Source organism: Rutidosis leptorrhynchoides, chromosome 3 (assembly GCF_046630445.1).
Source record: "Rutidosis leptorrhynchoides isolate AG116_Rl617_1_P2 chromosome 3, CSIRO_AGI_Rlap_v1, whole genome shotgun sequence".
Lineage (NCBI taxonomy): Eukaryota > Viridiplantae > Streptophyta > Magnoliopsida > Asterales > Asteraceae > Rutidosis > Rutidosis leptorrhynchoides.
This window is the reverse complement of record NC_092335.1, coordinates 213,163,388-213,180,454: the sequence shown is the minus strand read 5'-3', so window position 1 is coordinate 213,180,454 and position 17,067 is coordinate 213,163,388. Positions and strand designations below refer to the sequence as shown.

Here is a 17,067-nt window from a genome sequence, read left to right as displayed (position 1 = left end):
ATGCATAGCCCATCAAACTAATTCTTGGGCATATAATGCGCATATCCGCACACCCCATGCATGCGCATCACACACGACTTATGCAAAATTCCTATGACAGCCAAGACACATCAAATAAACTCGACGACATACATGTTAGGCGTATCGTGCACTACCAGAACTAAGTGATTATAGAGTTAGAACATTGATAGTAGCGCGCTAGCGGTAAAGCTTACGGCGCGCATCGAACGATTACAGTACTTCAAACAAGTGTCCCGAGATTACGAGATCATCACCATCAAGTAAATATCCCATCTTGACCAGAATCTTCATAGCTCCAGGCTGATTTTCAGCAGTGACAGGTAACGTTTCGTGAACATAAATCCTAACACTTCTCAACGAGCCATCGATACCGGCTACCCCGAATGATGGTGGGTTACATTTAACCACCCCTGATAAGATCATCATCTCACATTGGGGTTATTCACGGTGCACCGGGCCGTAAAATTAAATACTAAAAACCCTTAAATCCCCCTTTCTTTGATGACAAGTTTGGACGAACTCCAAATATCGTTTATATACCTGACACGCGTGTTACGACTAAGCGTTACGCAACAACAGATGACAATACGATACTACTTCAACACTCGCGCGCGTTTGACTCGTGCGGTACACGGTGGCGCGGCACATTGCTACATGGCGCATGCTCCGCTGAAGCACAACGCGCTTCATTACGAGTTGATATGAGAGCGCTCCCGGAATTATGGCGGTGGCGTACTTGTAAGTTCAACATGATATATCTTCAACATATCATACCGAACTTGGGGGACTTGATGATGTGCACAGCCCATCATGTTTGTTCATTGGGCTTGCACTTGGGCTTGACATAGGAAAAGGCCATGATCCTTCCCAAAACCCTAATTCCCCTTTACAAAGACGGGTCATCCTCACTATTCCACCCATCTTATATTTCTCACTTTAGCTCATTCTCTTTCATCCTCTCACACACAACTTAAGAATTTTCGCCTTCATAGACTTTTTTCCCTCACGGCCAGACTACCGGACGGCCTTCAAACCATCAACCACCCTCTCGAGATCATTATCTCGATTGGGGTTATCACGGTATCCGGACCTGAGTGTTGATGTCGTTGACCCCCAAAACCCCTCTTTCGTTGACTCAACTGTACTTCTGCCTTAGCCGCAGATTTATGCTTGATCATTGGCTACGCCTGCAATCACTTCTATGAAGTCTTTTAAGAATGATTATTTAGACACACTAAAAACTAAATGTAAAGCTTATTTAATAACTGTAGCACCAACTATAATCTAATGTCGGATGTATTCCCATGTTTAATGCTAGTTTTCCATCTTTTGTGTCCACGAAAGTAAGCTAAGACGATGGAAAGGAACGGTCGAGGTTTTGGAAGCTCACATGTCACCGATTCAAGCATTACAAACCCTACCTTCATGCGAACTTATTACATGATAAAATACATTAGTCATTATTTTCATATACGAATTCGTTTTTTGACACTTGCTAATATCCGTGAATTTTCTCTCTATGATGCAATTGTTATTATAAATATAAAAAAAAAAAAACTTTTGATGTGGTCTAGGTTCGAGTGACAGTACGCTTTGGGAAGGAAGTATATGCACATGTAGATTTACTGGCATACAGGTTTGTTTTTGTCTTTCTTTACATCCTTAAGCATGTGCATACAGTATTTTTTTTAACGGCAAAATGTGCATATAGTAATAGTGTAATAAGTGATCGTTAATCAAAAGTTCAGATGCTTCTAGAAATGCCGGGTTATGTGTTTCTATGTTCTTTTATTTTTTTATTTATTGCTGCCGCAAATTCCTACGTTTAACTTTTAAACACTTTTTCCCTTTGATAACTTTGCAGATACAGTTAGAGGTTTGGCATAATGCCTGACGAGGGAATACCTTATGCATCATATGATTGATACACTTATTGGCTATTATGTACCTATATATCTTGTATCGGTTACTGCTTTTTACATGTGTGTCGGATATGCGCGGAAGAACCTAATATCAACATATATAGGTACTTGAGAGCCAAAAGTCGTATCAATCATCTGATACATAAAGTATTCCTTCATCACACATTAGCGCCAAACCTCTAACTGTATCTATAAAGTTACCAAAGAGAAATAGTGCCCAAAGGTTAGACATCCGACATTTCGGCAACAATAAATGAAAAATATAAAAGAGAGAAACACATAATCAAAAACACATTAACATGACATTCTTAGAAGCATCTGAACTTTAATTACAAAGCACTTCTTACACTAATACTATAAGCACATTTTGCCGTTCATAAAAAAATTATATTCACATGCTTTTAGAATGTAAAGAAAGAAAAATACAAACATGTAAGACAGCAAATGTACGGGTGCATATACTTCTTTTCCAAAGCTTTATAGCGGTGTCACTCGAACATGGACCACATTAAAAGCTATTTTCATAAAAACAGTTACATCATAGAGAGTAAATTCACATATTTTAGCAAGTGTTAAAAAATAGAATTCGTATATGAAAATAATGACTAATGTATTTTAACCAGTAATAAGTTCGCCTTAAGGTAGCATCCGTAATTCTTGAATTGGTGACTTGTGAGCTTCCAAAACTTCAACCTCTCCTTTCCATCATTTTAGCTTACTTCAATTGACACAAAAGATGAAAAACCAATATCAAACATAAAAATACATTCAACATTGGATTATAGTTGGTGCTACACTTTTTCTGTTTTGTAACATATTATTAAAAAGCTTTACATTTAGATTATAATGTGTCTAAATGATCATTCTTATAGACTTCTACTTTACTTGATCATTCTTAGCCTCTTAGGATTTTATGTCATTTTCGTTGCTAGATATAAGAACTTGAACAAAATTGAATTTAAAAAAAGACCCCTGAGAGGTAAGTTAAGTAATTCAATGTTATCTCCTCTCTAGCTTCATATTGGTACCGGTTTTATACTAACACGCCTAGTGACCTATAAAGTTTACCGAGGTACATTATAAGTTGTATGATCCTACATCTAGTTCACGTCGTAGCAGATGTATGTTGATAAAAAAAAGTGATAAGATATCGTTTTACCAACCTGATTTAACGTGATCTGCTGCTACCATCATAGTTCCCACACAAGTGTAACACAGTCCTGCTAAGTCAATGGCACTACCACTCCCAAGAACATAACCAGCACCAGATGTAGCAACCACTAGCATGTTATGAATATAGAACAATGAAACCAAATATAATACATGAAAGCATCAAAGTTTCAACCTATTCTAATAAATACTGTAATAAATAAACAAAGATATTAGATGAGAGAGAGAATATAGGGCCTAAAAATCTTTAAAACGGCCAATATAACAAAATGCAGTCTAATGTGAGTTTAAGAAAATGGCACTTACAAGTCCTCAGCATTATGTGAGGTCCAAAGCTATTTGTGTTCAGCTTTAACATGATCTTTAGAATCGATTATCCATGACACAAAAAGCAGTCACAACCACGGTTGCAAGACCATCGTTAAACATGGTGGGCGTGTTAGCGTGTTGATTGGTAGGGTGAGGTGCTTGGCGGGCGTGCTAGTAAATTGGTAAATAATGGGTGGCGTGTTGAGTGGCATGTTGATGGGTAGGGGTGGGTATTTTTAATTTCTTTTTCATTTTTATTAATTTATAATTAATTTATTTTTTATCTTAATTAATTAGTTAAATTATATTTATGTAATTAAAATACAAAATAAATAATAATTTAATTAACTTTGGTGATATGGTGTTTAATTTAAACAATAACATATGTAAATGTAAATGTATACGGAGTATGTAAAGTGATTGCCCAAACTTATATGGCTAAAAATCAAACACATCTCCAATTCAATACCTTATCCCTTCCACTTCAACAGTCATCTTTCTTCTTCTTCTTTTCTTTTCTTTTCTTTTCTTTTCTTTTCTCTTCTTTCTTATTTCTTCTTTGCAACAACAATGGCAGCTCGTCACGAAAAAAAAAAACAAAAACAAAGAAGAAGACAAAATGGAAGAAGAAATAAATAGAAGAGGAAATTACAAACGGGAGTGAGCCAACCAAAAACCTCCACGTCGACCCAACATCCCAACACGCGGCTCTTCTCCTATGTGCCATCTTCCAGCACACCACCTTCTCCAACCCACCAGCCCGCCGTGTTAATGGAGTGTTGGAGGCGTGTTGGTCCAAAATCTGCTGCAACACGCTGAGTTAGTGATGGTCTAAAAGTCCCCCGACTAGTCAGGACTAGTCTTAGGCAACTTATTCGGTCAAAGTTGTCATGTCCAATTTAGTCGGTCAAAGTCGGATTTATTAGTTCAAAGTCGAATTTATTCGATAAAAGTTGGTCAAATACAGTCAAGGTTGGTTAAAATCAAACTCGTCTCCGACTTGGCCGATCATTCTTGCAACCTTGGCCATAACCTTGAAAAAAACTTCATCATGATGAGTTTTGTTTAGCAAAACTATCTGAAGCTGGTGTGGCCCTTACCTCATAGTTGTATGTTTTCTACATATTTACTTAGCATACAAACACAAATCATTTTGATGACTACACATTTTACAGCATACACCCAAGTTAAAAAAAAAAAAAAAAGTGTGGGGTAACCATGTTCGCAGCTTCTCTTCAATTAAAGTTCGACGAATTCAGAATAGCATGAAGAATGGTGTGCTACATTTTAGGTTTTAAAGGAGCCGATTAATCACTTTAGCTGCAGTTGCAATCGAAGTAGCTGTCTGACTTGCAGATTTGATTAGAATAGATGGAAATAGCTGGTTTGAGCCAACTTCAGGATCATTTTGATACCACAATTTCAATATATCAAAGGAATTATTCAAATAGTAGCATACTATCCTATATACTATCTTCGGAAAAATAGGAACCATAATTATTGCTCTTAGTTCTAACCCTATATTATTAATTATTAATATTAACTATAATATAATTATCTCATATTTCTCTAGATCACAATGGCATACAAAATTTAATAATAAGTATCAAAACATATATCAAACAACTTATCCAGATACATAACATATATGTATACTGCATATATAATATAAATAATATAAAAATCAATAAACCAGGTGAATAGAGGAGATTTATAAAATAAATCCACTTTAATTTGACATTTCTAAAAAAAAAAAAATCAAAGAACAAAAAAAATGTCACAACTAACCTAAGTTTGGCTTTAGAAAGCTCCCAATAACATCGACCATAAACGTCTTCGTGTTGATGACGTCAACGGTCGACCCAATCGCACGAGTCGGATCTAAACCGGAAATACCTAGCTTTGCTGAACTGGATGATAAGTAACGTACGTTGGTTGAGCTGGATCTAATGATTGATCCATGGATATTTTCAGCTTAGGTAATTTGTAATAAACGAAGAGAAATTGGTTGAAGGCTATTGAAATTAGATGATGGGAGTTATATTTAGAAACATGTTTTTGATGGATGATAATTGTGTTATACAAATTTTTCATTTTAAAATACCAGAGGGTATAACTGGAAAATAACAACAAATTTATGTGGATCTATCAAATACATGTTTGAAAATATCATCTCCCTTAGATGATGAGGAGGTAGCAAGTTGAGTGAATTGACTCAATGAGTTTGTTTTTCTCCACATGGCTTCGAATTCCTACACAGCCTAAATTATTTATAATATTCTCCTCAAATTATATCTTGATTAACTAACTAACAAGTTATTGAATTTTTTATTCATGTCACACGTTAATAAGGTAGTTTTAGTCAGTTCATATCGTTCATTCTAAATGATTATCAAACAGCCTATTTTCATTCAGATCAAACCTTATTCAGAGGCAGTAGACCATTCAGATTCTGAATCATTCAGCACTAAGGCCCCGTTTGTTTTTTTTTCTTTATTAAGTCCTTTTGTCTGAATAAAAATATGACGTCTAAAAAAATTAAATGACGAATATTAATTGTTGTTTGTTTTTTTGACTGAATAACCGTCTGAATAAATGAATTTACTAAATTAACCTTATATACAGGCAGTTAAAATAGCAGTTATTAAATATTTGAGGATTTGAATGGAAATTAACATTTCTTTTGAAATCTAAATTAAGACGTGTATTATTTAATAAGTTCAAAACAAACGCCTCTTAATATCTTTTCATATTAAGTTCTATTCTATTAAGTCGATTAAGTGAAAAACAAACGGGGCCTAAATCATTCAGTTTTATCAAACGCACCCTTAAACTCCAAAAAAAGACAAGAAACACAACTACAAAAGGAACACCTCAAAAAAGAGGCTCAAAGACAACAAACAAAACTAAGACATAATCGAGACATACCTAAACCGAGCCTTAAGATGAACACAACTACGTAAAAGAAAACAATAAACATACATCGGAGCTAAAACTACCCTAACAACGAGCAAGCAAAAAGGACCTTTCAAGTGCCAATGTTTGTGTTGATGATGTCGTCTTCCACAATTGCCTTAAACGTAAAAGTAGACTCGATTCCAACCTCATCTGCATCCTCCATTTCTAAACTCGCCAAAAAAATCAACACCATCTAACACCTCTCTCGCCCCCGCTCCAATTCGCTTCCCCTTCACACTCTCTAAAATATGACCAACATTTGAAATACCTTGAGACGCCCCTCAATCTCATCCCGTCACTTGAATCGTGAAAGCACATCGCCCCATCCTTAACGTTCTTTTTCTTTTCTTTACCTTTCCTCATAACACCCTTCAAATTACCCTTCTTCCCCCCGTAAAATCGATACTTGTTAGCATGTACATGCCAACCCCTACAATGTCCTTTACAATTTTTGTCCGCACATATACAATACTTTCGACCCGCACTATTCCCGGTAGAAACATTCGCCAAATTGTCAAGAAGCGCTTTATTAGTTTCCTCACACTTTTCGGGTGTTAAAACATCCGCAATCCGCCTTTTCGGGTGTTAACACTTTTCGGGTTATGTTATTCTACTAATTGGAAAGAGATGGAAAGCCGAGGTCTTTTTTTTTATATGGAGTAATTATGTTGAGTTGTTTAGTTTTGTACTCCATAATAATACGGAGTAATAATGAAACCATCCATTATGGGGCACAACATTGGAATTTTGTTGTTCCACAACAATCACAATGGGTTCTATAGGATAGTTATTGAGAGCAATGTTGTGGTGTTCTGAGGGTAACCAATCACATTTTTTTTACTTTTTTTATTTAAATATAATATAATATAATATTAATTAATCTAATATCAAATATATTTTTACTCACAACATCATAACACAACAACAATACATTTATTATAAAGTCCATTCATCTCACAATAATATCACATCAGCAAAAAGTAACCCACGACATCACAATATTTACCTCTACCGTAGAGAATGGTCTAATTATGAAGTACTTGTAGTTTATGTTATTTGCTGATAAGAGGCTAAGGCGACTTCCAATCCTAATGTTATATCAATCATTGTTAATAGTAGTTATCCTTTAACATAGATGTGATAACCCAGAAATTTCCGACAAAATTTAAACAAAAAACTTTATATAATTTCATTTAACTTCAAATGTTTCCGACGATTCACGAATAACTGGTTATAAAAAGATTTGTAAATATATATGTGAGTATATGCACATCATTTACAATCATTATTATTATTAGTATTATAATTATTATTATTAATAATTATCATTATCATTAATATAATCACTAATATATTATTAGTATTAATACTTATCATAAATATTAAAATAATGAAATATCATTATTATTATTATTATTATTATTATTATTATTATTATTATTATTATTATTATCAAAATTATTATTATTATCATTTATCATTTATTATTATTATGATTTAATATGATTATTAGTATCATTAACATAATCTATTATTATTATTATTATTATTATTATTATTATTATTATTATTATTATTATTATTATTATTATTATTATTATTATTATTATTATTATTATTATTATTAGCATTATCATTATTAGTATTATTATTACTAATATTATATTATTGTTATACTTATTATTATTATTATTATTATTATTATTATTATTATTATTAATTATCATATTATTCTCATTATTAATTATATTAAAAGTATTATTATTATTAGTATTATATTTATTAATATATTTATAAAAAAAAAATATAAAAAGAAAGAATCAGACATATACCTAATTTAGGTCACCTTTTTTTTATTTTTTTATTTCTGATCGTGATCTTCTACTTTTTGTTTTTTTATATTTTTTCTGCTTTTATATTTTCTGTTTTATTATTTATTCCATCGTGATTTTTTTTCTCTTCCTGGTAATCTAGTCGACATCCACATTATGAATCAGTCAATCACAACTTTTTTTATATATATAAGATCAATTGGTTTCCATTGTCAACACAATACAAACAAATCCATACATAAATTTATTATTTTTTTAAACGACACCTCTGTTCTTCACTTTTTTAGCCATAATTCGAAACCGAATCCAATTTCAAAATCCATTAATGCAAAGTTGTTAGAAATCTCATACTCAAACTATCTGTAAAGTTTCAAATCCCAATTCGTCCTATCGAATTCAAATTTTGGAGTCAAACTTTATATTTCAAAAGTCAACTGAATTATTCATCGCGAAATTCGTGATTGTGTTGATGTTTCTTGATCAATTGATGAATCTAATAGTTTCTAGAAGGGATCTGGAAAATATTTCGTGAAGGAATCGTTACCTAAAAACTTCTAAAAATCAAAATCAAGTTTTCTTTAAAAAAAAAAAACTAGCGACAGCAGCACTTGTTGTTTCTGTTTTTTTTATTATTATTTAAGATCACATTTTATGATTTTATTTTTGTTTACAAGACATAAACAAAACTATAAATTCATTTTTATAGTTATTAAGATTGATTTGATCGAGCTTTTGAACAAGAAGAAGAAAAGAGGAAACAGGAAGATAGATATTATATATAATTAATACGGATATAAAACAGAAAACTAGCAGCATAGCAGTGGTGTTGTGTGTTAGCGGGTTAACGAGAGGTCGCGAGTTCGAGTCCCGTCCATGGCAAATTTTTTATGAAAAGCTTTTTGAGGTAGTTTTCTCTTTAAAATCATTATTATTATTATTATTATATTATTATTATTATTATTATTATTATTATTATTATTATTATTATTATTATTTCTAAAATAAGAATTAAGGATCATTTGTTATTATTATTATTATTATTATTAGTATTATTATTAAAAGTATTATCGTAATCAAATATATCTTTTTATATATTATTATCGATATTATTACTACTACTAATGTTAAAGTTATTATAAACATTAATATTTAAAATATAGTTATAATTAAAAAGTATCACTTTAATTAAAGTTATCAAAATTATCATTTCTAATAAAACTATCATTTTATTAAAAATTAACCTTGTTATTAAAATTATAATTAAAATTTCATTTAGGTTATTATTATTATTATCGTAAAAAGACACAACTTTATATTTATACTTATTAATATTATTTTACTAAATAAATACTCGTTGTATAAAAATATATTCAAAACCTACAACAGAACTATATTTATATTTTTATAATGAACACTGCTTAATTAATTATAATAAATATATTTAATGTACTATTTTCAAATAACATATAAAAATAACATACATATATATATATAAACATATATAATTGAAATAACAAATATATTACTATAAGTAATATATTATACACAAACTGGTTTGATTAACATTATATGTTCAATATACGTGTTAATATATAAATAATTGATATAGGTTCGTGATTTCGTGGACAACTCTACACTTGTTCAGTGCCGTCATATGCATATTTACTCCAAACTATCATATCGTATCGTAATTTTTCATAGCTCCCTTTTTATCTATATTTTTGGGCTGAGAATACATGCACAACTTTTATAACTGTTTTACACGTTAGACACAAGTACTCAAACTTTTATGCTGAATACGTGCTTTGTCATGCTAAATCCCTGCTGTAATATCGTTAATTGCTTGGTGAACGCAAACTTAGTTATTATGAATAGCGCTATTGAGAGTAACGTCTCTAATCATTTGACCTCTGGTCTTTGGTTACATAATAATGATTCAAACTGACACTGACTGTTCAAGGTGTCTCGGGGTAAAATTCTGTTTAGTCGCGATATTACAAACTACAGCAACTCTTTTAGATTGATATGATGGGTATCAATCAACTTTAAACTGAAATCTTGTAGTCTAATGCTATACTGAACTATTGATTTATGATAAATCTATGAACTCACTCAACCTCGTGTTGACTTTTTAAAGCATGTTTATTCTCAGGTACTTAAATATTGCATCCGCTGTATATCTGCTGCTTTGATGATGATTGCTTGCTATGCTTGGAGTCTTCATTAAATATCATATCAATTAAAGACATTTAATGCTCTAAATACAATGTAATCTATTTATCTTCCGTTGCAAAACTCAATAAAACGTCTCATATAGAGTCGTTCTCGTTTATACAACTGTGATTTGATATAATTAGTCACAAATACCACAGGCCGTATTTGGGGGTGTGACAGATTGGTATCAGAGCAGTTTGTTGTAGAGAACCAGGATTGCATTTTATGTGTGCCTTATACAATTATGTACCTTAGCAATGTAGGACTACAACTATCCTTGACCATAGTGCCTTTAATTATTGCCTTTAACTGTTAAATGCTACACTATACTTTAGAAACTTTACTTATCTTAGAATGCCGATCCAATCTAAGAACTCTGCTCATTCTCCTAAGTACTATCCAATTCCGCCACCACATTTAAATGCGACACCATGATTTCTGAAATTCTCGACATTTCTTTGTCATCTATCATGGTTTTGTGTATTACATATGTATTACATGAAATGTTATCCATGATTCTTGAAATCTCTACTATTCATATTCATTACTTTCAAAATCTTTGCTTTCTCGTTATTTTTTATCATTGAATTTTCTTGACGGATGGTGTCTACGAAACTCTAGAATGAAAGGGTTTGAATTACCGATTTAAAGGATCCTATAGCTCAAGCCCCTAGACCTGAATAGGCCATCACGAATTGAAAGTCTTTAATCGAAAGTTTATCTGATTACATACTTATCATTTTAATCTCGAACCGTCATACCGCCATTATTACATAAATGGATTATAGACAAATCATATCATATCTATCCCAGTAAACTTTGTCTACCACTTTTCCTAAATTTCCTCCGTAAATTACGGAAACCTTTTGCTATATATACGTATTCAAGGAGATGAATATATCATTCAATATTCAACAACCATTTCATATCAAACCCTATTCCAAACACATAATATGGATTTCTCACATAATTCCTCAAATTCCTCTAGCTCCGAAGATAGCGTGACAGGAGCACACCCACCGATCAATTACCGTAATTTCTTCAGAAAATGGGGATGGGTTCGCGAAATACTCACCCTATGGAGAAATGAAGAAGGTACTCCTTATCACGAGCCAAACTTACCACCAAACGTCGGAGTACTCAATCCGCTTACCGGCGAACCTGTTCGTAATACCGTTTACACTCTTTTCGCAAGGATTTTCCACCTCGAAGGTCGACTCGATGTAGCCCAAGACTGTATTCGTACTCTACTCCCGAATTCTAACCAGATAGGGTTATTAGGAGAAGTTAGAAGACTTCGAACTAAATTTCAAGAATTGACAAACCTTACAGAGGAATGGGTAGAACAAATCCATAGACTCGAGCGTAAAGTAGAAACCCTGGAGGAAACAGTGCACGATTTGGAAGCTAGGTGAAATGCCCCGTCCTAATCCATCTGGACGAAGTCATCAACATTTGATCCCAGAGCGATGATCGACTCCAAGTAATGTCCTTAAAATGAGCAAATGCACAGCGGAAGATTTCTTTCATACCTGAGAATAAACATGCTTTAAAGTGTCAACCAAAAGGTTGGTGAGTTCATAGGTTTATCATAAAACAATAAAATTCATCATTTTGATAGACCACAAGATTTAAATCCTGCATGGTACAAATGGGCCCGAATCCTATACCCACCTGTAATGTACATGCGATATCTTTTAAATACAGTACACCTTTCTCGTGTACGAAATCCTTTTTCATAAATCTTAGTAACCGTACACATATTTCGTGCACAAAAATAACATATACATAACCTGTGTATAAAATCATTCTCTCGATACATAACATTCATATCAATTGGTGGCAATTATCATGTCCACATAATTCAACGGTGGCAATTATAATATCCACATAATTCAACGGTGGCAATTATCATATCCACATAATTCAACGGTGGCAATTATCATATCCACATAATTCAATAATAATCCGCAGAACTTCTGTCTGCATAATAATTCATTCGAGGAATGTTTTGCTTATGTCTATCTCGTCAAACATTTATAAAAGCATTTCATGTATTCGCAGTTCAAAACATATTTCAAAAGCATTTAATAAAGCAGTTATAAAAACAGCGCATGTATTCTCAGTCCCAAAAATGTAAAGAGTAAAAGGAAATCAAATGAACTCACCATACTGTATTTTGTAGTAAAAATACATATGACGTCATTGAACAAGTGTAGGGTTGGTCTCGGATTTACGAACCTATATATATATATATATATATATATATATATATATATATATATATATATATATATATATATATATTACGAACCTATATATATATATATATATATATATATATATATATATATATATATATATATATATATATTAACACATATCACATTTAATCAACTAAGTTTATTTATTTTTATAAGGTATTAAGATTAATATCTTTATATATTACATTAATAATATATTATAAATATGATGTATAATTTAATTAAGGTTATAATAATATATTAGTTAATATATATTAAAAACATGTTAGTACGTAATATTAGTATACTTGTAATATATTTTTATAAAAAAAATTTGTTTGTTAAAATAATAATTATAATAGTACTAAAATAATATTAGTAAAGATAAAATAATAATAATAATTAGATTTAATAATGACAATAATAATAATATTGATTGTAATAATAACTATAAAAAATGTTAATTTTACTACTAATGATAATAATGATAATAATAATAATAATCTTAATAATAATAATAATAATAATAATAAAATTCTACCTCAAAGAAGAAGTAGCCCTTAAAAAAATGCCTAATTCCGGGTTTGAACCCGCGACGTCCCGCTAACCCGTTAAACTCCAAGACCACTCCTCCATTTCCGTTCTTCTATCATTATTAGGTTTTTAATTCCTTCTAACTTAATTTTCTGTTTTCATTATATCATCCTAATCACCATTAACAATTTCATTTACTGTAATCATCCAGCATCATCATCTAATTTGTGTTCACCATCATAATCATAACCATTCATCGTCTCTCACCATCATAGAATTAGAAACAGAAAATGAATATTTGAACATTAAAACTGTACGGTATCATCTTAATCGAGTCATTCTTGACTTCATACATCATCATCATCTTACTCTATTACTATCATAAAATCATATTCGATCATCATCATCTTAATGGCTCATCACTAATATCATCACTATACTCATCATCGTCATCCCATTTTTATCATAACCATATCATAATCATGATCATAATCATCACTAAACCATTACCACAACATAATCTAATCATCATCATTTTCTTTTATTAATTCACGGTATCATTACTAATACATCATCATCATCCTACACACGAATTCCTATCATCTCGATCATCATTCCCATACGTGTCATCATCATCATCTTTTATCATTCGTAACTATCATCGTCCAATGTTTATGTATCATCATTTGTATAATTCACCAACATCACAGTCCAATATTATGGTAAGCCCAATTTCAATTCAATTTGTTATCTGCCCAATAATTATTTCACTAGCCCAATACACAAAAGTAAGCTCTCATTCCAAATTAGAGAACAAATTTTCGATCCAACAACCAAAGCAGATTCCTGGCCCAAGTGGTTGTATTCTTGTTACGTATATATAATTCGAGAGTAAGAAAAACATACAGCGGGATGTTATTAGGCTTTGTGGGTTCGGTTTTTTTTTAAAAGACAAAAAAAAAATACAAAAACGGCGAGTTTACAGCCGTCATTGTTGATATCTCAAAAAAATCAAGTGGGGTTTAATTATTTAGTTGATGTCTGCCACAAAGGAAAAGGGAAAAGGAACGTGCAATTTGAAATGTCCCGTTCATATTGATTATAAACGTTCCATATTAATTGATTTCGTCGCGAGGTTTTGACCTCTATATGAGACGTTTTTCAAAGACTGCATTCATTTTTAAAACAACCATAACCTTTATTTTATCGATAAAGGTTTAAAAAGCATTACGTAGATTATCAAATAATGATAATCTACAATATACCATTTACACACGACCATTACATAATGATTTACAATAAGAATATATTACATCAAAAATAAGTTTCTTGAATGCAGTTTTTACATAATATCATACAAGCATGGACTCTAAATCTTGTCCTTATTTTAGTATGCAACAGCGGAAGCTCTTAATAATCACCTGAGAATAAACATGCTTAAAACGTCAACAAAAATGTTGGTGAGTTATAGGTTTAACCTATATATTATCAAATCATAATAATAGACCACAAGATTTCATATTTCAATATATATCCCATACATAGAGATAAAATTCATTCATAAGGTGAACACCTGGTAACCGACATTAACAAGATGCATATAAGAATATCCCCTATCATTCTGGGAAATCCTTCGGACATGAAAAAAACGAATTCGAAGTACTAAAGCATCCGGTACTTTGGATGGGGTTCGTTAGGCCCAATAGATCTATCTTTAGGATTCTCTTCAATTAGTAGATCGGTTTACTAATTCTTAGGCTACCAAGCAAAAGGGGCATATTCGGCTTCGATCATTCACCCATATAATGTAGTTTCAATTACTTGTGTCTATTTCGTAAAACATTTATAAAACTGCATGTATTCTCATCCCAAAATATTAGATTTTAAAAGTGGGACTATAACTCACTTTCACAGATTTTTACTTCGTCGGGAAGTAAGACTTGGCCACTGGTCGATTCACGAACCTATAACAAATATGTACATATATATCAAAGTATGTTCAAAATATATTTACAACACTTTTAATACATATTGATGTTTTAAGTTTATTAAGTCAGCTGTCCTCGTTAGTAACCTACAACTAGTTGTCCACAGTTAGATGTACAGAAATAAATCGATACATATTATCTTGAATCAATCCACGACCCAGTGTATACACGTCTCAGGCTAGATCATAACTCAAAGTATATATATATATATATTTGGAATCAACCTCAACCCTGTATAGCTAACTCCAACATTACTGCATATAGAGTGTCTATGGTTGTTCCAAATAATATATATACATGGGTCGATATGATATGTCAAAACATTTGCATACGTGTCTATGATATCCCAAGATTACATAATATATTAGAATACATGTATAATACAATATAAGTTAGCTAGGATATGATTTGTATAGAATTGTTAATATTTCCCGTAGCTACAAAAATAAAAAAATATCCAATCTTGTTTTACCCATAACTTCTTCATTTTGAATCCGTTTTGAGTGAATCAAATTGCTATGGTTTCATATTGAACTCTATTTTATGAATCTAAACAGAAAAAGTATAGGTTTATAGTCGGAAATATAAGTTACAAGTCATTTTTCTAAGAGGTAGTCATTTCATTCGAAAGAACGACGTCTTGATGACCATTTTGAAAAACATACTTCCACTTTGAGTTTAACCATGATTTTTGGATATAGTTTCATGTTCATAAGAAAAATCATTTTCCCAGAAGAACAACTTTTAAATCAAAGTTTATCATAGTTTTTAATTATCAAACCTAAAACAGCCCGCGGTGTTACTACGACGGCGTATGTCCAGTTTTACGGTGTTTTTGGAGTTTCCAGGTTTTAAATCATTAAGTTAGCATATCATATAGATATAGAACATGTGTTTAGTTGATTTTAAAAGTCAAGTTAGAAGGATTAACTTTTGTTTGCAAACAAGTTTAGAATTAGCTAAACTATGTTCTAGTGATTTCAAGTTTAAACCTTCGAATAAGATAGCTTTATATGTATGAATCGAATGATGTTATGAACATCATTACTACCTCAAGTTTTGTGGATAAACCTACTAGAAAAGCAATAAATAGATCTAGCTTCAAAGGATCTTGGATGGCTTGAAAGTTCTTGAAGTAGAATCATGACACGAAAACAAGTTCAAGAAAGATTTCCACTCGAAATAAGATTGTTATAGTTATAGAAATTGAATCAAAGTTTGAATATGAGTATTACCTTGTATTAGAAAGATATCTTACTGTAAATAAGAAAGATTTCTTAAGGTTGGATGATCACTCTACAAGATTGGAAGTAAGCTAGCAAACTTGGAAGTATTCTTGATTTTATGAAACTAGAACTTGTAGAATTTATGAAGAACACTTAGAACTTGAAGATAGAACTTGAGAGAGATCAATTAGATGAAGAAAATTGAAGAATGAAAGTGTTTTTAGGTGTTTTTAATCGTTAGTGTATGGATTAGATATAAAGGATATGTAATTTTGTTTTCATGTAAATAAGTCATGAATGATTACTCATATTTTTATAATTTTATGAGATATTTCATACTAGTTGCCAAATGATGGTTCCCACATGTGTTAGGTGACTCACATGGGCTGCTAAGAGCTGATCATTAGAGTGTATATACCAATAGTACATACATCTAAAAGCTGTGTATTGTACGAGTACGAATACGGGTGCATACGAGTAGAATTGTTGATGAAACTGAACGAGGATGTAATTGTAAGCATTTTTGTTAAGTAGAAGTATTTTGATAAGTGTCTTGAAGTCTTTAAAAAGTGTATGAATACATATTAAAACACTACATGTATATACATTTTAACTGAGTCGTTAAGTCATCGTTAGTTGTTACATGTAAG

At 31.3% G+C, this 17,067-nt stretch overlaps 1 protein-coding gene across 1 annotated transcript in view; it reads right to left on the bottom strand.

Annotated features, from left to right (window-relative positions):
• LOC139900808 (protoheme IX farnesyltransferase, mitochondrial-like) overlaps positions 1 to 5,468 on the bottom strand; it is a 38,730-nt gene extending 33,262 nt beyond the window's left edge. Inside the window, exons 1-2 of the mRNA XM_071883561.1 lie at positions 5,211 to 5,468; positions 3,107 to 3,223 (exon numbers count right to left, since the gene is read on the bottom strand). Of these exons, the coding sequence (XP_071739662.1) occupies positions 3,107 to 3,223; positions 5,211 to 5,250 (157 nt within the window). The 5' untranslated portion in view covers positions 5,251 to 5,468. The remainder of the gene's footprint in view (positions 1 to 3,106; positions 3,224 to 5,210) is intronic.
• Between the last annotated feature and the right edge of the window lie 11,599 nt (positions 5,469 to 17,067).